This window comes from Muntiacus reevesi, chromosome 8 (assembly GCF_963930625.1).
Source record: "Muntiacus reevesi chromosome 8, mMunRee1.1, whole genome shotgun sequence".
NCBI classification, from domain to species: domain Eukaryota; kingdom Metazoa; phylum Chordata; class Mammalia; order Artiodactyla; family Cervidae; genus Muntiacus; species Muntiacus reevesi.
Genome location: NC_089256.1, coordinates 90470267 through 90497442, shown reverse-complemented (window position 1 = coordinate 90497442; position 27176 = coordinate 90470267). Strand labels below are relative to the sequence as shown.

The 27176-nt window shown below is 36.4% G+C and overlaps 1 protein-coding gene across 16 annotated transcripts in view; it reads left to right on the top strand.

The window, feature by feature from the left end:
• The window catches only part of MBNL1 (muscleblind like splicing regulator 1), a 208384-nt gene extending 181602 nt beyond the window's left edge, over window positions 1-26782 (top strand). For 7 of the 16 annotated variants that reach the window (XM_065942607.1, XM_065942618.1, XM_065942617.1 and 4 more), the window contains 7 exons: window positions 6924-7181; window positions 8356-8409; window positions 9286-9439; window positions 16729-16764; window positions 17455-17549; window positions 20556-20630; window positions 23341-26782. In XM_065942607.1, coding sequence (XP_065798679.1) covers window positions 6924-7181; window positions 8356-8409; window positions 9286-9439; window positions 16729-16764; window positions 17455-17549; window positions 20556-20612 — 654 coding nt within the window. In that variant the 3' untranslated portion in view covers window positions 20613-20630; window positions 23341-26782. The remainder of the gene's footprint in view (window positions 1-6923; window positions 7182-8355; window positions 8410-9285; window positions 9440-16728; window positions 16765-17454; window positions 17550-20555; window positions 20631-23340) is intronic. The other 9 variants (XM_065942612.1, XM_065942609.1, XM_065942615.1 and 6 more) reach the window with 9 other exon arrangements.
• The last annotated feature ends 394 nt before the right edge of the window (window positions 26783-27176 follow it).

Sequence of the window (27176 nt, the reverse complement as noted above, 5' to 3'; positions counted from 1 at the left end):
GAGGAGACAAAACATGACACATTTTAACATTGTTAGCATTATCCTTGGGAACATGTTTACGTTTTGAACATTCCAATGACAAAATATGGCATCTTGTTCATGCCCCTAGTCCTGGAGCAATAGTTTTCAAGCTTTAATGTGATTAGAATCACTTGGGATGATTGTTAAACATGGACAAGCCTGGGAATTCTCTGGAGGTCCGGTGGTTAGGACTTGGGCTTCCACTGAGGAGGGTGCAGATTCAATTCCTGGTCAGGGAACTAAGATCCTGCAAGCTGTGAGGCACAACTGAAAATTAAAACATAAAAAATTGCTCTTAAATGTGGGGCCCCATCCCCACAGACTGATTTGGTGGGTCTCCAGTGGGGCTCTCAAATCCTTTTCACAGATCTGCTGGGTGATTCTAAATGCAAATGGCTTATAAAATACCATCCAGGGGATGTGAGCACCTGTTATTTAAGTGTTAACTTTTTATCATTTACCTCATGCAGTTACTTGTGACTCTGGATTAAAAATCTGTCTCCTCAAAGGCATTTAGCATTCTGCATTTTGTGAAGTTGCTGAGAACACTGTGCTACAGCATAAAGAAATATTTTAAGTAAACAACGGTGATTTTGGGGGTGACTAATACCACATAACAGCATTAATAGAACAGAGAACAAACCAGTGGCCACATACTTCATATGCTGATGGAGACATTAGATTGCCGTTAGGTTACCTATATTATTTTTACATTAGTAGTCTAATGACATATTCCAGCAAAGGTGGGCAAACTACTCGGCTTCTGATATTTCCAGTTGGAGTTGTTTCAAAATAATGTATTCATATGCTGAAAGTTTTATTCTACTGAGGCGATCATGACATGACTCAGGCCACTGGATACTGAATGCTTCCACTACTTACTGATACAGAAGTCTAGTGACTTTTTTCATATAGGTATAAAACCATGTGATACCTACTGACTACACACACACAAGAAAAGCATTTAAAGCTAAATGTGGATTTAAGTGATGGTGAAAGGATGCCTCCATGACAGCATTATAGGCAGTTAATGGATTTGTCATGATCTATTGCATATAAGTGACACTCATTTCAAAATGAGATTAGAAAAGCAAGTGCTTTTAATAATATAAGAAAGGCTTATTGATAGAATTACTTTACTTTTGTGTTTTTGTCTCGAGTATTTAGCTACTGCTTCTGTGATATTTTAATTTCTTTAGAAAATCACCAAGAAATATTAAGAGTTTAATGCACATGGGTCTATGAAGTTTAAATTAAAAAAAATTGTAATAAGACTTTAGAATGGCTTAATAATGTAGTGTAATAAGACTCTAAAATGGTGAACTCATGTTCCCGTTTAAAACATCTAGTCTGTGTCATTTATGCTGTCTGTAATTAGTTTGAGTTTTGTTTTGGAGACGATAGAGTTGCAAGTTGTTTCTTTAGTTGGTCATTCTGATATATTCACATTTGCTATTTAAGTTACGTGAAATCAAATGACAAATTCTTAGCTATATTATCTATAGAAATATGCTTGTCTTCACCGGCTAATGGCAGTAATGTAGGATTTCACTTTTTAGATTTCAAAGAAAAGTCCCAGATGATCTTAACAGAAATCCTCTAGAGTAGCATTATAGATGTCTTTTTCTTCATTTTAAAAAAAATTAGATTCAGATAGACCAAGTTTGTACAATTATCTGGTAACAAACTGAAACTAGATGTCACATCATTAGATATTTATCTAGGGAATGTAATTATACAGACAATTCAGGTCAGTTCAGCTCAGTTCAGTCGCTCAGTCGTGTCCGACTCTTTGCGACCCCATGAATCGCAGCACGCCAGGCCTCCCTGTCCATCACCAACTCCTGGAGTTTACTCAGACTCATGCCCATCGAGTCGGTGATGCCATCCAGCCATCTCATCCTCTGTCGTCCCCTTCTCCTCCTGCCCCCAATCCCTCCCAGCATCAGGGTCTTTTCCAATACAGACAAAAGCTAAGATCATTTCCCCTAATCATCAGAATTTTAAGATGTGGATATTTGAATTCTTTTTGAAAACATAGGTAATTTCCTCATATTTGTATATTCGTGACCTATAATGCTATGGATTCTTTGATAAAATAATTGATTATTCAGTATTTATATGTTAAAGTGTGCATTAGCTCAAATTTAATAGAAAATAAAGCATCCATGATACTTACTGTTGAACAGCATGTATATGTGTATCTTTGACTAAGTACTTTAATATTAGTCATTAGACTTAAATTGGACTTTCCTGGTGGCTCAGTGGTAGTAAAAAAAAAAATCTGCCTGCCAATGTAGGAGACGTGGGTTTGAACCCTGGGTCAGGAAGATCCCCTGGGGAAATGGCAACCCACTCCAGTATTCTTGCCTGGGAAATCCCATGGACAGAGGAGCCTGGCGGGCTACAGTCCATGGGGCTGCAGAAGAGTCAGACACAACTAAGTGCCTAACACTTTCACTTTCTTATCACCTATTATTATTTTGACCGATTTGAAACATGTTTGTCATGTTTATAAAAAATTGAGATCACATTACAGAACTGTTTATTTTAACCAGATTTGTATAGTATGTTTTAAGCTATCTATATATTATTATTTTCAGTATTCATGATTCCATGACTAGTAAATATAAATACTAGATAGAACCCAAAATTTCTGTTTTCAAACCCTGTCCTCTTTGCACCCTACCACTGTTATTTAATTAACAAAGAAGGTTTATGTAGAATTAACATAGATTTCCTTAGGAAGTTTTTCTAATTGCTTTTCCTTTTGATTATTTAAAGTTTTTTAGCCAAAGATGTTTTTCTGGAAATGAAATTTACTACTTTAATGTTTTCAGTAAATATTTTTATCGAAGTGATGATTTTTACTATGAAAGTAACTTCTTATCCTTTTTGTATGAAAGTTTACAAAACTTACCTGATTTCCAAAGCTAATCTTGTGTTAACACTTATACTTACAAACATTCTTTTTTATTGAAGAATGTTACCTAGTAGATGGGATTATTTTCATCTAGGTTTGAAACCACTTACCCAACTGTAAAAGTAGTTATATTTGTTGACCCACTAATACCATTTCTACATATTCATCCTTATAAAATGACTTTTTTGATGTGGTCGTGAAGATAGTCTTTGGAACATTATTTGTAGTATGGGAATATTAGAAATAATCTAGATGTTCTCTGAAAGAGTTACTTATATTGTGTATATCTATTTGATGGAATTTGATTCAGTCAGCAAGAATGATCACTATGGACACTATGTAGTAAAATGGCAAAAAGAATGTTTACATCCATCAGCAAGCAAAAACAGATCACCAAGTAATAATCATACTCTAGTTACAACTATTTGAAATACATATACATTAGTGCAGAAGATTAGATGGGAATAGCAAAAAAGGCCATAACATTGTTAGGGTTTTCAAATTTAATCTTCTTTGTTACAAATTCTCTGTATGGTAAATGGTGCAACTTCTTATCCTGATTTGAGTTGGATGGTTAAATTTGTTGGAATTTTGTCTGTCAACTAGAATTTGCTAATGCAGTAAGTACCACAGCTAAGATATTTCTTTGAGGGAGCGGCACAGCCTACGGTTTCTCTAGCTTATCAGAGAAACCAGGCCAAGCTCATATTCATCAGTCAAGAAACAGATCTCATTTTATTGAGAAGTGAGATGTATTGATTGTTAGAGGAAAATCTGTGTGAAAAGCTCTGGGAGGTTTGTTCTATTCAGGTAAGGCTCCAACAAGCCAGATGTGCATCTAAAGCTTGGCAACATTCTCTCCCCTCTGGCCTTGTGGCTTGCACCAGTACAAGTTTACACAAGAGATTTTCTGCTTCTTCTTTATATTTTTTCAAAGGCAAGAATAATTGGAGAAAAGTTATTTCAGTGTATTTCTTCTGTTCTGTTTCTCTTGTCAGGAGAAACATTAAGCTGGATTAAAAAAAAATAAGTGAAACAGTCACTTTAGGACAAGATTCTAAGCTAGTTATCAACTCTGCTTAAGTGTTTTTTAGAATTCTCCCTAAATGAATCCTGCAAGACTGTAAAGAGTACAAAATTGTATTAAGCCAGTTATTAACTTATACAAAACAAACATACTAACTTATTCAGAGCACACATATACATATGTATAAAGTAAATGGACAGGGACCAGAAGAGGTCTTAGAATGACCATCTTTATGCAACCTGATTGTAAGTTCATATCCCTGAAAATAAAAAGAACATTGAGACAGACAGAGAAATAAAAAGTAAAAAATCAGCCAAGCATTCAGGTTTTATTTTTGGGGACTGATGCTCAAATTTCTGGCACAAACACTGGCATAATTGCTTTTAGAAAGTAGCAAATCTTTGATATTAGTAGTTATTCAGCCTCCTGCAGATAGACTACCTGTAGATGTTATTTCTTCTCATTGTGGCAGAGAGTAAGAGAAATTGGAAAAGAGTGTTGGTTCAGCTGCCGCCAGATTCTTTGTGAGCATATTCGAGAAAGCAAAAAGTACTGAAAAGCTAACAGCAATAGTGTCTGAACAGCAAGAGTTTCCTGTTGAATGACGCTGAATCGACGTGGGTTTTTTAAACAGGAAAGTAGCCTTTTTGCTTATGCATAAGCTTTGCATCTCTACATGTAAAGTTTTTATCCGTATCTAAGTGTGCCTCTCTGCGTATTTAGAGGAGTCTAATTTAGTAAGTGGGGGTTTGTGGCTTAGAAAGGAGGAGAGCTTGATTGCTCAGTGAGAGTGGAGGACCTGGATAACAGCTTAAACACGTTTGCTTTTCAAATTATCAACTCCTCGATATCCTTGTTTTCGTCTATTCAAGAAAATAAATGTAATGGTAAAAAAGTAGCATCTTTTGTAACTTTCTAAGTCATCTTTTACTCCTAATATTTCTCGGAGTATCTGGCACAGAGTAATTATTTAATAATTTTTTAAGATTATCTAAATTGAAGTGATGAGTAGAGTTGACTCGGCTATATAGATGGGATGCATTGCTTTAGCTTGAGGTTTCTAAATGGTACAAGATGTCATTTATAATGCCCTTTTTTAACATGTAGCATGATACAAATTATCAAGGCCTTTTTAAATGGAATCATTTTCCTCAATAATGGGTTATGTATATAAAAGGGGGAAACACCTAGAATTGAATGTAATCATTTTATGCACTTTAAATCCAAGAAAATCTTTGTTTTTTAAATCATAGCAGAGTTCACTTTTTTTTTTCTTCATGAATTCCAAAATGGAGTGTTCAGGGACTGTATCTGCTCAGATTGTAAAAAGATTTGTGAAAAACAAAAAGGAGACATCCTTAAAGCATGAAGTAATAAGAGCATAAAAATATCTAAAGGACGTTTTGTGTTTAGGTGGCCCTCTTGTGGTAAAACGGTCGAGCTCTCCTGAATGAAGGTGCGGGCAACTTTCTGATTAGAGCAGGAACCTTGACAAGCTGTGAAGTGTGTGCTCAGTCGCATCCAAGTCTGTGACCCCATGAACTGCAGCCCACCAGGCTCCTCTGTCCATGGAATTTTCCAGGCAGGAATACTGGAGTGGGTTGCCACTTCCTACTCCAGGGGATCTCCCCGACCCACGGATTAAACCCACATCTCCTGAATTGGCAGGCAGATTCTTTCCCACCATGCCACTTGGGAAATCCCCAACAACCTTTAATAAAATAGTAAGAGGTCCACATCCAGCAAATGGGTGAGAAATAATCCATTTTCACCTTTTCTTTAGGGACCCCATCCAAAATTAATAGATATAAAACAAACAGAAAATAAAAAAATAATCCTTTTCCATCTGCTTTACATTACTACCCAGTGAATCTCTAATGATCAAAAATATAGCTCTTAGAAACATTTTTCAAAAAAGCTATCATTTTACTTTTTACACTTTCACATTTAAATTATTTCTGATTAGCATAAAATTTGCAAAAATAGAACTGAGTTTCTGCATCTCCTTCACCCAGCTTACCTAAATATTGACAGGTTACATAACCATGTCACCGCTTACAAAACCAGAAAATTAGCATTGATATGCTGCTATTAACCAATCTACAGGCGTTAATCAAATTTCACCCATTGTCCCACCAATATCCTTCCTCTGACTCCAGGATCGTTCAGTCTATAAGAGCACCTCAGTCTTTCTTTGTCTTTCATGACCTTGACATCTTGGGAGAATACTGGTGAGTCATTTTGTCAAACATCCTACCATTTTAGTTTGTTTAATGGATCGTCATGATGAAGTTCAGGTTTTGCGTTCTCAGCAATAATACAACAGATGTGACGATGTACCCTTTTTTCAGTGTCATATCAGTATATATGTGATATCATTATGCCTTTATTACTGGTGATACTAACTTTGTTTGGTTAAGTGGGTGTCTGTGGAGTTCTTCACGATACAGTTACGATCTCCTCCTTAGTAATGAGTAAGTATGGCCTTGCATGATGGCCCGGCAGTAAAGAATGCACCTGCAATGTAGGAGCTGCGGGTTCGGTTCCTGGGTCGGGAAGGTCCCCTGGAGAAGGAAATGGCCAGCCACTCTAATGCTCTTGTCTGGAGAAGGCCGTGGGCAGAGGAGCCTGGTGAGCTACAGTCCACGGGGTCGCCAGAGAGCCGGACACGAGTAAGCTTTTGAACAACAATGAATAAGTGTATCAACATTATTTAAATTAGATGTTTTACCGTAGCTAGTATCTTAAGTGCATTTTCTTCCTCATGGACATTTTATTGAAATGGGGCTGTCATTTGTATACTAGGAATGTTTCCAAGTTCTTTTGTGGCTCCTTTGCACATTACCTTTCCGCCTTTGACCTGTGGCCTCTGTCCCAGTTTGCACTTGGAATCGTGGGCACGTTCCCGCTCGCCCACGCCGCCTGACGCTCGCGCACTTTGTGACCCCACAGGTGTGTCGAGAGTACCAGCGAGGCAACTGCAACAGAGGGGAGAATGACTGTCGCTTCGCCCACCCTGCTGACAGCACGATGATCGACACCAACGACAACACCGTCACCGTGTGCATGGATTACATCAAAGGGAGATGCTCTCGGGAGAAGTGCAAGTACTTCCACCCTCCCGCGCACCTGCAAGCCAAGATCAAGGCTGCCCAGTACCAGGTCAACCAGGCCGCCGCCGCGCAGGCTGCAGCCACCGCGGCCGCCATGGTGAGTGGAGGCCTCGGCTCAGCCCTGTAACGGGCCGCGGGAAGAGGGCAGCTCTGTCTGACCGCGGGCTAGTCACTTATTAACCTTTAAAAAGTTTCATTTTTTTTTTTGCTGAAGATATGTTTGTTCAGGTATCCCAGACAATACGTAACGAAGTGACCGTTCAGAGAAGTGAGGGTAACTCCTCAAATGGTTCAGATTGCTCCTGCCCTTGGCCTAACTTTTAACACTCTGTATTGCTCTGGGTGTAGGGTTTCTGAGACTCCTGCTTTGTACAGAACCCCTGTCTCCTTTCCGGTGTGACGACACCGCCGGTTCTGCTCCTCTTATCCCTGTGTGCCATCTAATCACCCATTGTTCTTCGGTGCGTTCTTCTGCACATCCAGGCTCTTCTCTACTTTTATCTTGCTTTAACCATAACAAAATCTGAAACTATTTAGGAGAATTGCTTCAACAAAGCTGTGTTAAGAATTCACCACAAGATTTTGAGCGGTTTGCTTATCTAGATTACCTTGAACTATACTGTGGCATAAACAGAACTGTAAAGCTAGAGAAGCTTGCCTATGCCAATAGAAAGGGGAAAGCAGTACTCAGGGTTAGAGATGGATCATTTAGAACAGATACTAAACTATATAATGAAGGTAAATTTTAATGTGGTCTAATAGCTGATTTTAAAGAGTCCATTTTTGTTCTTTGCTTAGCTGTTTTAATGTTGTCCTTTTTTTTTTTTTACATGAATATATGACTTAATCGTTAAATTATCCTTGAAAAAGAACCCTGTGTGGGATTTCGTAGCGCAGCCAAATAGTCGCGGAGAGGTCTTTCCTGTGTTTGTTTATGGATACTTGAGCAAAAATACAGCAGGCAGGCTCTCTCCTCTTCTCTTCCTTCCACTCTTTTCTTTTTTTTTTTTTCTGTTAGAGTATCTTGTTTGTAATTAACTACGAAGAGGAGTTATCCTCCCAATAACAGCTCAGTAGTGCCTTTATTGTGCATGCTTAGTCTTGTTATTCGTTGTATATGGCATTCCGATGATTTGTTTTTTTATTTGTTTTTTCTCACCTACCCAAAATGCACTGCTGCCCCCATGATGCACCTCTGCTTGCTGTTTATGTTAATGCGCTTGAACCCCACTGGCCCATTGCCATCATGTGCTCGCTGCCTGCTAATTAAGACTCAGTCGGCTGTCAAATCACTGAAGCGACCCCTCGAGGCAACCTTTGACCTGGTACTATGACCTTTCACCTTTTAGCTTGGCATGTAGCTTTATTGTAGATACAAGTTTTTTTTTTTTTAATCAGTTAAAAAATATATATTCTTTTTTCTGTTATAAAGTTGTAAAGTGCAATGAAAACTGAGTGTGGTTTCCTGACAAAATTAGTGGGAAGACTGTAAACAAGTCCCTGGACACATGTGGTGCAATGAAAGAGTCCAGAACCCCAGCAGCCCACATTCAGTTTAACTACATTGTAGAATGTTCTAATGAAGTAGTGGAAGGACATTAAAAATGTATTTTTGGACTGTATATTTATGTACCTGTTTGGTTAGCATGGCTTTAGTGATAGAATTATTGACTTCTTAATATTTATAGTTCAGTGTTTCAAGAAAAAAAAAAACTTGCATGCTCTGGGACATGTGCATGTTTAGGTAGATGTGGGGAGGCGGGCAGAGTGGGACTGGGTTTTTTTTTACCAGTTTCGGTCACTTCGTACAATTAACTATTAACATTGCTTATACTTGTCAATCCTCATGGAGCTCGCAGTGCGGCTTTTCTTCTTTTCCCAAATTCAATGGCTTCTCCCAGAAAGCCTGAAGCATTATGGGACTTAAAACACTTTAACACATTATAACATGTGCTCTCATACTACTGGGTTTTTTGTTTTTTTTTTTCCTCCAAGACAAAAATAATGCTTCCTTTAAAGCTTTTATCTTGCTTTTTTTTCCCCTTTAAATTTTTGTTTATTGGATGTTTTTTCCCCGGGTAGTTAAGTGCTCTGCTGCTTACTTGCTCATTCTGCCTAACAATTTTAGCCTTCAACTGATTTTTCTTTTCTCTTTTTCTCTTTTTACTGGTATTTGTTTTTTATACTCACTCACTAAACAGGGAATTCCTCAAGCTGTACTTCCCCCATTACCAAAGAGGCCTGCTCTTGAAAAAACCAACGGTGCCACAGCAGTCTTTAACACTGGTATTTTCCAATACCAACAGGCTTTAGCCAACATGCAGTTACAGCAGCATACAGCATTTCTCCCACCAGGTAAGGCGTTTGAGTTTGTTAATAAATAAATCTGATAATGCATGTAGATGTCTATGGTAGAGCAGAGAAGCCACGCCCCTAGTCGTTTTAGCCGTAGAGCAGGTGGAAGGTAAGATGAAAAGTTGTCTCAGGTCTCTCCTATGATTTTCCTTAAAAACTAAGAGTTTTAGCTTGATGAGAAATGGATGAGAAGTCAGTGATATTTTGTATATTTATTTGTATTTGTGTAATTTGAAATGAAATAGAGTTCTCTCTTTTTTTTCTCTTTCCTCAACACCGTTACATGTCTGTCAAGCTATTTTATGACCCTTTCTTGCTGTAAGACCCCTTTGCCTTCATGATTCCAGAGCTCATTTGAATTATATGAAATGACACTTCAGTTTTGGTTTTTATTTTTCAGCCTTTTTATTTTCAAGGTGGAGAATAAAAAACTGACTCTGTTCCAATCTTATTGGTACCAATCAGTATACATCACTTAAAGCTGTTGCTCCTGAGATAATATTGAAGTAGCCCTAAGCACCCAGTGAGGTTTACATTTATAAGTGAGTTACACATTTGTGGTTTCAGTTGATTTCAACGTAGTAACGTAAACATACTCTAGAACTATACACAAAGATTTACAATTCAAAAACATAAACTAATCAGTCACTTAATTACCTGAAAGTTTATTATTTTTACTTACTCTTCATTTGCTTCAGAAAATACATATTACATTCTTTATAATCTAGACTTCAAGTAACCAGAGACTCTAGTCTTATTTTCCTTTTCATCTCTTAATCTTAAAAATTACCATGTGTTAAGATATTCAGTTAATAAAATAATTTTTAATTAAATTGATAAATTTATGATTAGATGTGTATGTCAAAGATCCAGACCCATTAGTATGTTATACTATGCTAACAGTATTTACAATGCATTAGGTTCAAAATACCATGAGGAAATGTGATAATTTGTTTTTCAATAGTGAGAATAAATTATATCCTCATTAGTTTTTCCTGCCAAGTACAACTTTTTATACAGTGCCTCTTTGAAAACTAGCCATCCATGTGTAGAATATAGAGTAACGTTCAATGAACTAGAATAGAATATTCCACTAATTGAAATAGCCTGCCCTAGCACTACAGATTAAGTTATATTTGTACTCATGAAATAGTATCTATCAAGTTGCAGTTTGTCCATTTTGGAATAGAAATTAAATCATTCGATCTTTGGGTATTTGTGGTACTCTGAAGGAAAAATCACATTTCTTTTAAGTTTTATAAAATTAAAATTTTTTCTCAACATATGTATGTTTTCAGAGATTTCCAGAAATAAATTTTTTTTTTTGCTTTAGTATAAATTTCCATCCCCTCGGATTTATGCTGTCTCCAACAAATAATCTATCAATTTTTCTATAGTCAGATCACTAGACAAAGTTTCAAGGAATTGTAGGTGGCTACTGTGATCTTTTTGAAGAAATTAAAAGCTGTTTTTGTCAGTTTATTTTACTGAATGAAACATTGCTACTAGAAATGACAGTTTCTTTATTTAAAAACCTAAAAGTGAAAATAAATTTAACTTCTTCCAGAAATTACTTAAAGAGACCTAAAATAATCTCTTTTATCAAGTGGATTTTGCATCAGTTTCTCCAACACCATTCACATGACTGAAGACTTTTCTAAATAAGTATAATCATTAATTGCATGACATGTATGACTCTGATTTATGACCATAGTCTCTCTATGGAATGGGTTTTAGTCTGTGGATAGGATAGAGCAAAAGATGCTAGGTAAAATTCAAGTCAGGGAAAACCAATAAATACCTTCATAAATCAGAGTCATACTTATCTCTCTGTCTAGAAACTAAGCATTGTTAATTTAAGTAAAGTGTGCCACAATATATTGAAATATGCTGAAATTTTAAAGATTTGTTTGCATTTTTATGATAAATTTGCATCAGAAAATTTTTTTTTTATATTTGTAGTCAATATGTAATTATTGCAATAGTAACATCAAATAAGGTTTATTTGTAACCCGGTTTTAAAGAGCTTGTAGGGTAACTCTTAGTCATCACATAGAACTTAGGTAGTTCCTCCTCCATTCCTTCAGAGTATTTTTAATCTCATATGTACCTATGTGCCACAATGACATTAGAAAGTTATAATGGATAGCCCATCTATACTCCTGCCAAACCACTTTATCATATAGCTGGGAAGGAAAGAAATCTCCCATCCAAGCACTAACCAGGCCCGACCCTGCTTAGCTTCCGAGATCAGACGAGATCGGGCGCGTTCAGGGTGGTATTGCCGTAGACTGAAGGCAAGAAATCTAACGTAGAAAATATAAAAACCCAAATGCCTTAAAAGCCAGGCAGGAAATAGGAACAAGTGAAGCAAGAGGTCAAGTTGAAGCTGTGGGATCCGGGAGACGCAGGAGAGCTCGGGCCCAGTCGAAAGGGGACAGTCAGTGCTCAGACTGGCCTTCTGTTGCCTTAGGAGACCATCTGCCCGGCAGGTTGGACCTGTTGTGTGCTGGGCGCCCTCGGAGGCTCCATATACGTCGTGGTCTGTGACTGTGGGGTGGTTGCGTCTCTGCCTCTCAGGGTTGGTTGTACACAACTCAGTGTGATGGCTCTGGTGTCCCGTATTGCTAGATCTTACAATTTATTTCCCAGATATTCTGGACTTTTGAACAGTTATATGCGAAATCTGTCCATTTTTAAATTTTGTCAACTAATTTCTGAGAACTACAGAAAATCTACCATAAATTTGTGTGTCATCTCACGTGATATGGGGGGAAAGGAAATTCATTTTCCAAAGTCTAGGGTATTCTGCAGACCTATAGACGAATTCTGTGATCAGAGCACCCTATCTAAGCACAATATTATAATTTGGAAGCTATATCTGAAGACTTTATTGGAACTGATTAGAGAAAGGAAGCCATTTATTTTTTTGCAGTTTATAGTTTGAGAATTCTGTAGTCTGTTGCTTCAATAATAACATCAGGGATATATAGGTCTATTTCATTGACATTACAATGAAGCATGGTTGACTAAATCTTTGGAGCAGGTAACTCTATACAGAACAGGTTGCTAGCAAAAGATCAGGATTCCATGGCAAGCCACCTAACTATATCATAACTTTTAAGAACAAACTTGGACTTATGTGGCCTTTACCCATCTATCCATCAATCCATCCATGCATCCATCCATGTTTGCATTCATCCGTCCATTTATCCGTCCATCCTTCTAACCATCTATCTGTTCTTTCTGTTCCTACCTCCCTCTCTTCCTCTTTTTCTTCTTTCCTTCCCTGTTTTCCATCCACCTGTCCTTCTTCCTGGGCTTCCCAGGTGCTTGCCAGTGCAGGAGACAAAAGAGATGTGGGCTCGATCCCTGGGTCAGGAAGATTCCCCTGGAGGAGGCCGTGGTGACTCACTCCAGTATTCTTGCCTGGAGAATCTCATGGACAGAGGAGCCTGGCGGGCTACAGTCCATGGGGTCACAATGAGTCTGACATGACTGAAACAGCTTAGCACAGCACACAGCATGTCCTAACTCACTCGTTCATCCCCCTGCATCTCACTGCATCCCACTGCATCTCCCGTCCGACTCCCACCCCTCCCAAGAAAGTTTTCTAGCCTTTTGCTTTTATACCTTCCATCCCATTTAAAGATAGATATAATTTGGATCATGTTCACACTGAAGAAATTTCTATTTTTTTAAATATATAGTTCGTTTTTTTGTTTTACCTTCACCCGTTAAGACTAAATTTACTATTCATACAGAGTGTACGTAATCTAATGTCTACTAATGTTGTAGCTATAAATTTCATGAAATAACACTTTTATTTGCATCAGTTTTGTTTTTCTGAATTTATATTAAGCCCAGTTGTAAACCTCAGTTTCAGTATTGGATAGCTATATCAGGCACCACTGAAATTCCAGGATTCCCATTCTCACATCTCCTCCTCTTTCCCACACCTACTCGAATGGTGGTCCTACGCCGTCCAGTGGTCTCAGACAGGTTACCCAGTCTCCATTCTTCTTCAGCGCTGGTCATCACTGATGTAATCATTGTCCGTACTTAGATGATCCCTTGAAGGCAGGTGTTCCAGGGCTTCTGTGCCTGCCTTGGGTACCAGCATCCTTGCCTAAGCCCCTTCGCCGCCCATGCAGCGATTCCCTGGAAAGCCTGCATCTGGCAGGGCTGCTCTGAAGGAACACACCACAAGCCCAATTACCAAGGGACCCTGCATGCTTCTCGCCTTCTCTTCAGAGTCTGGAAGAGTGTTTTTCTCTCTGCTTTCCTTCACCATTTGTGCCTACTTGCCATCCTCAAAAGCATGCTTCTTTTCCTAGCATATTGCCCTCAGTCATTGTAGGCTTATGATTTTTAAAAAACTGAAAATAAGTTTGCTTTCAACAGCTTCAGCTTTACCTTGAGTGAACACTCCTAGAAAGAAGGAAACAGAAGTCCAGAAAACTTTCCTGAGGGGTTGGAATAAGAGGAGAGATGCAGGGGGATGGGGTTGCTTTTACAGAGAGAATAGAAAGCAGAAGATTTCAATTATCATCACTTTTAGTATGATTAATGAAATTAATAAAGATGGTTTATTTAAACCTTAGCATAGTGATTATAAACCTGGCTTGGAAGTTTAAATACAGCCTACCATAAGCTATACTTTAATTTTTTCATATATAAAAAGGAGATAATACTGGTAATTATTTCACAGAGTTAAGTTTAAGTTAGTTTTAAGCATAATTTGATAAAACATCTTCTTAAAGCCCTTTTATAGACAGGTCTAAGAGTTTAGAATAAAGCCAGGAATGTAGTAAGCATTTTTTTGTTGTTGTTATTTCCTGAACTCATTAGAGATACAAAATATAATTCAATAGATTATAAAAATAAATTATATGAAGCTGTTGCTTCTTTAGACATCAGTTTTAAGAATAATTCTATTGATTGTGAACTTTTAGTTCTAATGATATAGAGTATTTTTAGAAGACTTTAAATCAGCTTTTTACTCCTATCATAATACACCTAAATAGGCTTGAATTACCACATCTCAATGCAAACCTCCAACAAAATCTCTATAGTTTTTTTCCTCTCTCCTTTTTTCCCTTCTCCTTGAACTGATTTGAACTACACATACATCTCATTGGTAAACTACTTTCCTAGTTGTATTTTCTGCATCTTCATACAGGTTAGCAACATTTCAATTTAAAAATCATGTAATTAACATCTTGCACTCCTCAGAAGCACACCATTCTGCTCTGCAAATACCTTCGTAGGGGAAATTTGAAATTGACAAATACATTCGCTTAAATTTTGCCTTACGCTGAAAATTGAAGAAAAAATTTTTAATTGGCTATTTATGCAATCATTATTAATAAATCAACCAATTTGATGTAAAGATGGATATTACGGTCATTTCAAAAGTGATTTTTGATTTCGGTAAGTGGGTCCTACAGCATTGTGTCTTCATATTTGTGAGTTACTGCACCCTGGCTAGTATTTTCATTGCTGCCTTATGTTTATTTGCTGCAAATCCCTCTCAAAACTGTGTGCATTGGTTTTAATGGTAACGAGGAGGATAGCGCAAACTGAAATTCAAATCCTAAAAGCTTTAGGGTTTTAGAAAGATAGGGTAAGGTTAACTCATTTTCAGTATGTGCAGCCTTCCTTAGGCATGGGATGAAACAGACAAATTGCAGCATAATAATAAATAATAAATTTAAAACGTACAACCTGGACAGTATTTAAAATGAATATTTCTCAAATTCCACATTATTCTTTTTCATTCATCTTTCATCCATTCTTTCCCAGCCTTCTGACCCAACTATTGAAGGATGATGATTTCACAGGATCTAGGATATTAAAGTTTGCTTGCTCTACTGTCTCAAATTACTGTCTCGGCTATCACTGGTTTGTTTCTGTCTTCACAAGGCTTTGACTCAGTAGTGGTAGCAAATGACAGAGATCTTCAAGGGTCTTAATAAATAATGCCTATCAGTGTAATAATACTCCACCTGAGAGAATGGCTCCCTAGCCCTCTTTCTGAGTTTCATCATTGATCATTGCGCCCACAGTCTTAATTGTGATAAGTCTGATTGCAGCTGTTACAAGGATGCCAGTGAAGTAATCTGTGCTTCTCAATGGCAGCTTTGTTTTGTAGGGGCATCTCTGACAAGACGCAATTGGCAGGTTTTTTCTAACAAATGTTCATCCCAGATGCTGCTAGTATTTAAATAGGATGTGCCAAGATTTAGGTGGAAATATAAAATCATTTGATATTTTAAAAGCTAGGAGTCTAAAATAATCTCATAGAAAGAACAGTAATTCAGTATATGGGAAAGTGCCCTGTGTTTGGTAAAATAAGATAGATTTTCCAATGTTTATATGGCAAAGAGAACAGGTACTATCCATGTAATACTGATTTAGCGTTGTGGTGGAGCCATTGTGAACATCAGTGCCAACACCCTCTATGCAATGTATATATCTTCATTATATATATGAAGGGTTTTTACTGGAATCCGTTCTGAGACGTCTGAAGGTTTAAAACAGCAAGGAAAACCAGTCTGCTTTGTCAGATACCTTCTGAGTGAACCAGTTCGAGACTTTAAGAAAGTGTGTCCCATCTAAATGTTTTCTGTACATTTACATTCCAAACTAAGGCAGTGCAGAAGTTCAGTTTCTCCTTATGCCTTATTTATATTGCTTGGTATCCCTCCAAATAAAATTCCTGTATAGTTGATCACAATCCCTTCCATTTCTGTGTGGTTGCTGCTACACTGAACAGGGAAATAAATAAAACTGAGGGAATGAAATGAGTGCTTTGGTTTCATTACATTGTTAAGTCAGTTCTGTGCAGTGAACTGTTTAACATCTTCGTAAATGTCTCTTAATTATTTAACATGTGATCAATTCATGTGTTAAAAAGTCAGAAATAGCAACGCCACCAGGTGGCCAGTAACCAGATTAAAACAAAACAAATTGCACTATTATTTTTAAAAGAATTAAGCAGGTTGCCATCTTTTAAAAAATTAGCTTTTATTTATAGGCAGCAGTCAGGAGAAGCAAAGTGTACCAGCACACAGTTCAACTGGCTTTTATTCTTCACTTGAGACTAGTTCTAATTGATCACTGTGCTATTGTATGATTCGATTTTGCTGACAGTTACATGCCACTGTTCCCATAATAACAATTTTTCTTCTTTGTTCAAATGAATTTCCTAATTACACGTGTGATGGGATGTTTTAATTCTTTTCCCTTTTCAAATCCACCTTCCTGTTGCAATGCATGATGGGCAGGCTCAATATTGTGCATGACACCCGCTACAAGTGTTGGTAGGTGCCAGCTTTGTTTCTTGATTATCTTAAACCTATGGTGCACCTCACAGCCCCTCAAAATCCACTGCTAAGTTTAACTTTTATCTATTGGGCAAGTCCATTTCCTTTTTACTAACACCTGTCAATTAAATGCCATTTTCTATTTAATTGACATGGACTCACATAAATGTTTTCTTTACACACAAGTTTCCTTTAGTCACCTTTGGTGGATTTTGATTGGACTATGAGCTCTGGTGTGTAAAAAAAAAAAAAAACTATCTCATAAAAGTAATATATTGTGTATTTTTATAATAGTAAATAAGAAAGCATACTTTTATTCAAAAACAGATAATTGTATATATGAAGTAAATATCTGTATTTTGACTTAGATTTTGAATGTCTGACTGTGAACTCTATATAAAATTCTTGGTTTTGACTTAGCAAATTAAGCCTGTTTGTGTCAATTTTCCTGATTTGATGGTAACAAGCTTTCTCCCCTTTTTTTTCTCTTTCATCCCCTCCCCCTCCCTCCTTGGAATGTTGTTCTGCTTTGCGCTGTGATTGCATGTCACTCGCTGGTGATGATGTCCCGTCACATGGCTTACTGCTGTGATAAATGCCATGCCCAATTATCTCCTCCATGTTGCCATGGTTTCCATATTGCTACACTCTTCTGTATGTTTGCTTATATGATTTTCCCTCCGAAAGTTCCCATGGTGCACGGTGCTACGCCAGCCACTGTGTCCGCAGCAACAACATCTGCCACAAGTGTTCCCTTCGCTGCAACCGCCACAGCCAACCAGGTTTGCTCATTTACAGCTTTATTTCTTAAGAACCGACTCTAATAGGGCTCAGTCCAGCAGCCCTGACGCACGCGGACTTCCCACTGAGGCCAGCGGGGAATCGCGTGTCCGTGAGGGCTGTAGGGGGCGCTTCAATAGCATGGGGTCTCAAAGATACCTCTTGTTGGCCTACACATTCTTTCTATGATGAGCAGCAGAATGCTTTTATGCCATTTATAAATGCTCCAAAGTTGTCGCAGCTCCATTTCTAAAGCTACTAAAATGATATTTACACAAGCAATTCTCAGTTGGTCTCAAGTCAAAATCATGCAGTTATTTTGACCAATCGAAATTATATCAGGTAGTGTATACAGATGTTGAACTACGGTGCTATACACCTGAAGCTTATATAATAAAAAATAATTTTAAAAATATAGGTGATTTTAAGGGTTTTGTTATAAGCATTGGAGAGATATATATATATATATATAGTTTCTTGCCTAAATTCTTAATAAAAAGCAAAATATTTAAATGTGCTATATATGCCACAACCAACCACTCTTGTAAATAGAGTTTGTTATAAATTCATTAGTTTTATTTGATAAGTGAATTGCATACTCAAAATATGTTAAAATAAGTAAGTTTTCAAGTTTTGATTCTCAGCGATTTAAGTGAAAAAATAAAATTCCTAAGTGCTCTTATATCTGTAACTACTCAGCATAAATGTTAGAGGGTTATGAAGGGAAAAAAAGGCCCCAAGTATGGCAATTAGAGTCATTCTGTGTTCCATACAGGTTTATGGAGTGACAAATACACAGGGTTTTCTTTTTTTAAGTAAAAGGAATATGTTTCAGAAATTTAAATTTCATAATATAATTATTCAAAAGAAAATAATTATTAAAATATTTAAAATTTAAAATCTGCATGGATTCAGCCAGCATTTTTAGCTCCTATTTAAAATTATAGTCTAGAAAATACTGGTTGAATCAAAATCAAATTTATGTAAAGTAGTTTTTGGCTTGAAAGTATAGATAGGTTTGTTATGAAAACAAGTTCAATAGGGTTAACAGCATATGAAATATCTAGAGTCCAATCAAATTTCAGATAATTCACAGACCAAGTTAGATGTAACCAAATGAATCTCAAAAAAAAAACAGTATCAGTTGGGAATCAACGTGTTGCCCATTTGGGAAAAGAAGACCAATTTAATGCCATTTGAATTTGCAGTTATCACTATAAGGAGGAGACAGCCTTGTTTCTACAGAATGCCATATACCATTGAAGAACTACTACAAACTATAAGTATAGTCATTAAAAACTTTCAAAAGCAGCATGCCAAAATGGATGTATTTTAAAGTTTCAGACAAGCTTTAAACATTTCTTGGCAAAGAATCATTGGTTTTTCTGAAGTTTGTCAAAATAGTCTTGGATTTTTGCTAACACATCAGACTCATTTACAAGAATGCTAGATTGTGCATATGTGGCATGTTAGTAATCTATGGCAGAAATTTCTTAATGGATTCAGTGCAGTCCATTTATGGTGCAGATCAGTGATGCTGGACTCTCTTGTGTGTACCACGTGTGACTATAGAATTGCTGGTGTAAGCAGAACTACAGCAAAGCAAATTTCAACATGCCCTTGGCCACCTTGGTTGTAGGGGACACTTTACTTTTTGCATTGTGCTGTGACCATTTCATGCATAATCTTGGGTCTTCATACTGTTTGACAACCAGAAGAAAGAAAAGGGAATGGATATATATATACACACATATATTATATCTACATATACATACATATGTATATGCCTACAGTACATTAGCGATGCTGGAAATAGCTGATGCCACAAAATGCAGCCTGCATGCATGCAGAAGTTTATAGCTGGCCCTTCATCTGCATCGATTGGTGTTGAAGGTCCTTGGTATGTTTCGACAGCCCCATCCTTGACGCTTCTACACTGTTGGGTGCAACATCCTGTCCTGCAGCAGCAGGAAAAATGGTATGAGAAGCTTCATTATGCTTGGAGCACATTTTCGTGCCATTTGCCAGTGCTGTAAAATTGTGTAAAGATGTCAGCTGAGAAATGGAAATAAAATAGAGACATATTAATTTACACTCCAGGCTGTGGACTGTGATGCATTGAGTTAGTCTAGGACATCTATCTAGATGGAAACAGCAACAAAATGCCTTCATGTATGTGATTTCGCTCTTCTGCCATCAACCTTGCTGAAATGGGACTAGTGCCAGTTTAGAGATAAACCTATGTATAGAGTAATGAGGTGCTTTGCTCATGTTTACACACCCAGAAACGGGTCCCTAGGGGTTGAACATGCGCTGTGTTGCCTCTCCCAATGTAGCAGTCGTCATTCTGGGTAGAGGAGAATCGGGCTACAGATTGGAAGATGTTGGCTGTTGGGATGATGGAAACAAGTCACCTCTATATTGGTTCCTTATTGTGTTTTCTGTCAAGCTTTGTAATTTTCTTACCCATTTAAAATGCAATAAGATGTGCAATCAGGATTCAGGAATATGTTCTGAAGTAGACTTCCATGCTTTTATCCAGTTCTTTTGAAATACTCCTTTATTACCTGGTATTTTTAACTTGGAAAAAAAAATGTTAGACACCATGAGTTGAATGAAAATGTAGAAATTGGTTGCACAAAAATAGGCAAGACATTGCCTACTTTGCTTTCTAGAATACTGAATAACTGAAACCACAGGGGTGTGTGTGTAGGCCAACAAAAAGGGCTTCTTTCAATTACTGCTCTGCATGAATTTTTGATAGTTTTACTTCTCTTCCTAAAAACTGATAACATTTATAGAATAGTATTTAACACAAAGATTTTAAACAATGAGTTGCTACTTTGGCATTAAGTTTATATTAACTTACTGTTATGTTGATCAGATGAGGACTATCACCTCACAGCTGAATTTCACTTTCTTAAAAAATTTAATATTAAGATGTTTTCATCTCTTGGTTGTTGGCTTGCTTGCATGGATCATTCATTAAGTAATTTCTTATTTGCTAGATACCCATAATATCTGCCGAACATCTGACTAGCCACAAGTATGTTACCCAGATGTAGAATTTTCATCACTAAACAGTAAGTTCATTATGTAATATTGAGTGTATTTTTGTGGTGGTTTTTTCTTTTTTAAGATAACAATTGTGTAATGCACTTAAGAAAATTTTGCAGAATTTCAAAAAAATGTATTTATATAGAACTCACAATTTTATCTGAGATGGGTTATGAGGAATTTTAATGTATGAATTTATAAGAAATATGCTAATGTCATTTAAATATGCATAATACTGAGGATATATACATTTTTAAAAATTTTGTCCTAGAAATAAGCACAGGCGTGAAGGAAAAATACAGCTTAAACTAAATAGAAGGCGTAGATTAGGGATTGGCAAGCTTTTTCTTCAAAGATGAGATAGTAAATGCTTTAGGTTGTGTGGGCCATAGGGCTGCTCTGCCGATGTAGCATGAAAACAACCGGATACGGTGTGTAAATCAAAGGGTTGCTGTGTCCCAATTGAACTTTATTGGCAGTGCTAGTGGCAAAGAACCCACCTGCCAAGGCAGGAGACATAAGAGACACAGGATAGATCTCTGGGCTGGGAAGATCCCCGGGAGGAGGGCATGGAAACCCACTCCAGTATTCTTGCCTGGAAAATCCTGTGGACCAAGGAGCGTGGTGGGTTATGGATCATAAGGTCACAAAAAGTTAGACACACACAAAAATAGGTAGGCAGGATTTAGCTTACAGGCAATAGTTTGCTGCTCCCTGGTATAGGTCAGTGTTTATTTTATTCAAAAATTGTCTTGCTAAATCCTAAATGAGAACAGTTTACCCCATGCTTCACCACATCAGGGTCATTAGAATATAAAGAGCCTGATTTAAATATATTCACACATTCATATATGCACACACATACACACCCACTCACACATCTACCTGGATATTTGCTCAAATAGTTTGAAAGTCTCGTGGTTTCCTTTCAGACACATTGACTTGCAAAGATGACCATGTTTCATCCTTTTAGAGCATGTTTTATTCTTACACATTGATTCAAGTTATCTACCTGCTCAGAATTATATTAGGTATTTCTTTTTATATTTAAGAAGAGCTACGACGCTTAAAACTGAATCTGGTAAATAAGATGGGTGATCATTCTTTCTTTGTTGCTTCCTTTCATTCATTCATCTGTGCATCAACACATTTATAAATGACTTTTTGTGTTAGCTACTGTGTGTTAGTTACCAGGTCGATGAAATAAAGATCGACAGTCAATGAGATGATGATGTAAATTTTAGCACTCTTCATTAAAATAAGAGAGCTTTGAACAAATTCCTCTAGGAATAAAGATGAAGGAGCAGCTCTTCCTGAGTCAGAAATTAAGTGAATTTGGACAGTGAAGGTTGATGTAAAGAGAAAGGAGATATCAGAGCCTTGTAGAAGAAGGGACAGGGTGTTGAATCAGGAGGTGGTGTCAGGGAACCAGTTCAGAGGCCCTTGTAATAATAATCCATAGGAAGAGCTTGTCAGAGGATTAACTCATACAAGAGAAGACGACAGACACAACTTGAAATAAAGGAATGATAAACTCAATCCGAGATGTACTACCAAAGACATGCTGCAATCATGAATTAAATTACTGAAACTGATTTCTGTTTCATAAGCTCTCTCAGTGCAGTTCTGATAGTAAGGTTTATTATTCTATACAATATAATAGTACATTGCTTTGTAGTACGTAGGTTTGGAAGTAGAGTTCTTTTGACATGTTAAAAAAAAACATTTCAAGCTCTTATGATTAGTTGGGTATGTATATATGTAAACAAGTTCTGTTTCTTAGCAGTAATCCAGGTTCAGAAAAAAAGATGCAAAATGGAGTGGAGTTCCATCAGTTAGCAAAACAGTAGATTTGTCAGTATTGAAACTTAAGTTCTTTAAGGTTCTGTTTATTTAACAAATACTTAGACATTTTAATGAGAAGCTGCAATATTTAAACTGGTTTTTGAGTGGAAGATATTTAAACTGGTTTTTGAGCAAAATGGTGATTTTTTGAATTCTCAAGTTGTATACTAAAGCATAGTTGAATATGTAAAGATTCTATGGGAACAAATTTCATTTAGCAGCTGGAATTATTAAGTCACAAGTACATTGTAATATCAGTTCAACCTGAATTTGTCAGGAGCATAAGGAATGATTTTTCTTTTTCTTGGCCTTTAGGAGAAAAAATCCAAACTGTAAATTATCCAAAGCAGTCACTTAGAGTATCATCGTTTTTTTGTTGGTTTTTTTTTGTTTTTTTTTTTGTTTTTTTTTTTTGCAAACACATACTGTGTTAATCATGCATCCACATAGAGCAGATTGTATTTAATAGGATAGTTGCATGGATTTTAATTTTGTGGGCCAAATCATTACTTCTGAAACCTATTCAACTTTAGAAAGAAGTAAAGTGAGTTGTAAATTCTGTCCCACAATGATAGTGCTGAAAAGAGCTCTCCTGTATTATGCCCCTTGATTCTGCAAATGCATTTTTTATTTTAAGCTGTGTATTGGCTGATGTTTGTCCAGAGACTAGAGTTTTGTGCAGCTGCAAGTGTCATTTGATTCTCAGAGAGACAATAAAAGCATTTTGGTCCTTTGTACCTGCAGTGCGGTTTTTGTTTTTACATGAAGTTGCTGCCATTGCTGTGTTCGCTCTTTAAACCGAGAAATACAATTTTCATGTTGAATGTGTATGGGAAACTGCTGCTAGATATTGTCTGTGTTAACAGAAGGGTATCTCTTTTTCCCTTGCAGATCGTACTAAAGAGGAAAGGACAGTGTGCCTGGTTATAGAGTAAAGGACGAGGTCATTAGCCATATTGTATATACCGTCAAGCAACCTCATACAAAAACCCCTCAGCCACAGACATCCGCACACTGCATGTTAACCAGAAGAAAAGACGACATGGAAACCCACCGCACACTGCTGCCTATACACTTTGTACATTTAATTGATATTTGTGCTGAGGTGATACTCCTGTCTAAAAGAACAACATTTTCTTTCTTTTCTAGCACAGAGTGATGCATTCAAATATGCAGACCTAATTAGTTTCCTATATATTCATGCCATCTTGAAAAGACAGACTATGGTGTAACCATGACTCTATTATGTATTGGTACGTCTGTAGACCAAGATATAATTTTTTAAAAAATAAGTTTATTTCTTTCAAGGTTTACAAATAACAAAGGTGCACCTTGTATTTAAAATTGCCATTATAGATGAGAGCGTGCATGCACAGTCATTTTTGTTTGAGTAATATTTTTAATGTAATAGATTTTAAGATGTGGTGAGGGAGGGATCTGACAGAGATGAATGTGCCAAGCAAAACCACAACTGTGTATCTTTTAAAGCACATCATGGCTTTAAGTACCATGTTGTTAAGGATTCTCATGAAGTGCCATAGACTGTACATCAAAGTAGAGTATTATTTCTTCAGTGTTATTGTTTTCAGAGCCACATTTCGTTGCTTATTTGCTAGTACTAATCAGTCAAAGGGCACCATTCTTTTCTTTTTTTTTTTTTTTTGGAAACCAAAGCTGTCTCAGAAATGGCCGATTTAACTTTACAGTAACAAAATAGACAGCACAACACAGACTCTCTCAATACAGATAAACTCACACATACTGGAGATTATATATAATAGATATATATAAAAATTATTTTAATGCATTGTAGTGTAATATTTATGCCTACTATACTGTATAACATGTTATTCAAAAGGGATATGCCATTTCTGAGACACGATAACAAAAAAAAGTTTGAGGAAATTATTTTGCTTCTATTTATAGCTCTGTCAAAAGTCAAAAGACTCTAAATGCTTTGCAAAAATGGTTTCACATTTGCTTAAATGCTTCGTCACAGTCACATTTAAAACAGTGACTCTAAACAAAGAAGAAAGCACTGTCATCAGATGCATGATAAACCAAAACATGAAAATGGGAAATGTTTAATTAATCTAGTCATTGGGTGGGTTAAGTACATGGGTGAATTTTATATGTGATTTGTTTTGTTTCGTTTTGTTCAGATTTACTGCTTATAGCCTTAGAAAGCCTTTTACAAATTAAAAAAAAATAGATGTGCATTCAGTTTTTAAGAATGGATTCATCCAAAGGAATTCCTTTTTTGTGGTTTGGATGTTGCAGCTAGTAAAGGATATTTTTGCTCTGTTCAGCAGTTCTAAAAATTGCTGAAGTAGGGGCCAGGTCACTGGTAGTTCTAGTGTGGAATGGGAGAAGTGAAAGTTCAGTTCTAGAACTTTCCATACTTCCAAGTTTACTGCAAGTTTTTATGCTTGAGAGAGATGCTTTCTAATATAAGACTGATGTGTTGATTTTACTGATTGTACTGTACATCTATTAAAGCCTTAGATTATTACATTACGGGTTGGAACCCATACCAATGTAATTTCAATCGTGTTAAGAGAGTAATGGTGACTCCACATGTTATCCTAGTTAGTTACATTATAGAATATTACTTATTTTTCTTGTTAAAGTGTAGTTTTTCATTTCCTACATTTATTAGATTTCATTTTCTATTAACAATTGAATACCATTTCAGTTTATAGACTCTTGTTTTAGTAGATTTTACCGATGAACTTTTCAAAATACAAAAAAAAAATTAAAGTAGTTTTTTCCTTCATAACATACTCAGTTTTGAATTACATGTAGTGTCATATGAATATTCGTATTGTTAACTAAATGATTTATATTTTACTGATTTAATATTAAAAGTGTAAGAATGTCAGTCATTGTTAGTTCTTGTCTAGTTTTCATTAAAAGAACAAAGATCTTTTATATGGATATCTTATAAATATATAATCATTGCTAAGTAAGAAGTTAAGTTGTTGCTATCGCAACAATCCTGGCAGACAATTGAGTAATATTTTGATGATTTATTTTGTTTGTAATTAGTTATTATAAGAAGATCTAGATCCTAGATATTAGAATAAAATTTATTTTCTACTGTATCCATTTCAAATGTTAAAGTATTGTTTAATATTTTTGAAATCCCTGAATATCAGGCCTTGTTATAAATAAGCTGCATAATCAATAAATAGAACAAGGGACTTTTTGTTGATAATCCAAATACTCAAAGTTTACGTAATGAGAATTATAGCGTGTGTGCAAACTCTTGAGGGTTGATTATGCTGCAGTTTAGCATGTTGGAACGTCTAGAGAGAAGGTTGACTTTTTGCACTTCTGTATATAGTCAAAAGAGAGAAACCTGTATAATAGTAAGATCTTATTTTGAATAAAAACGTCTATAATTACAAGGAGTTTTGTTAAGGCTAATAAAATGACAGACTGAGCAAAATTGCTTGCAAAAGTGGCACAGAGTTAGCACTCCATACCCCTTCAAACATGTTGCTTTGCTTTTTTGTGGACAGCTTGTAGTTTGCCAGGATTTTTTCAGCTGGAAAGATATGCCATCCTTCCAAGATCTCATGACTGACAAAAACTCCATTGGGCCAAATCTGCCTGAAGATCATTACCAAAAATAGCAGGTCCTTCAACCATTAAGGTGAAATCATGGATCAGATATTCCTTACATTTTTCAAAAAACTACTGCATGTTTAAAACTTCAACAAAAACAACAAAAAAAAAGAGAGAGAAAGAACTATACTAAGGACATATACTATTCAAATCAGTTTCTGCCAATTTCAGTGGTTTACTGTTCACAAAAAAATAAAAAAGAAAGAAAAAGAAAATCTTCAAAACAAGTATTGACTTTCACAAAATTTCACCCATAAACAGGCAAACCAAACAGCACACAGTAGCTATAGTTGTTATGTGATTGTTTTTTAATTGCTCTAGGAGCCTGTTCTTTCAGCAGGTGAAAAATGTAAAACACAGTTCAATTTTCACGGTTTTAATTTTCAACTCAGAAGCACTCAAAAAAGCAAATGTGATAATGGGCACTTGTTTACTGAATTAGTGTATCCAACCTTCACTCCAGCTGGTTATAATGTTGCACTTATCAGCGACCCTACACTTCCACCTGCTGAAAGGACAGGTGTGCTTGGTTTTACTATTATGTAATCACAACTTACTTTCTGCTTGTAGTTGCTTAAAATTATGTATTTTGTCTTGGGCTGCAATTTGTTTTATGCTTATTTTATTATTACTGCAGTAGTTGACTTTGCTGTATGGAAAAATAAAGTGAAATTGCCCTAATAAAACTTCTCTTTCTTAAGTATATTTGTGTACCTGAGATTGAAGTGTTATTCTTTTTGCGCGTTTCATGCATTCATGCGTGTCTGTCTTGTCAAACATAATGATATGGAAATTCATCGTCAGGTGTTAACTGACGCCAAGTGGGGCCTTGACTCTCCACTAACCTCTCACGCCCGGAGGGAAACTCTGAATCACGTGTTGCACCCACTGCCCAGTGCTTTTGAAAGATCTGCTTCTTTCCTCTGACGCTTTGAGTGCTGTTTGATGTATTTTAGGTGCAGGAGGGGAGAACTCTCAAGGGGAAAAAAAATTCTCTTTATCAATTCTGAATCACAGTCTTTCTGTAAATGAAATTTTATTTGCCTAACTACCCCAGGAGACTGGCACTGGAAATCAGGCAATCGGAGAGAATATTT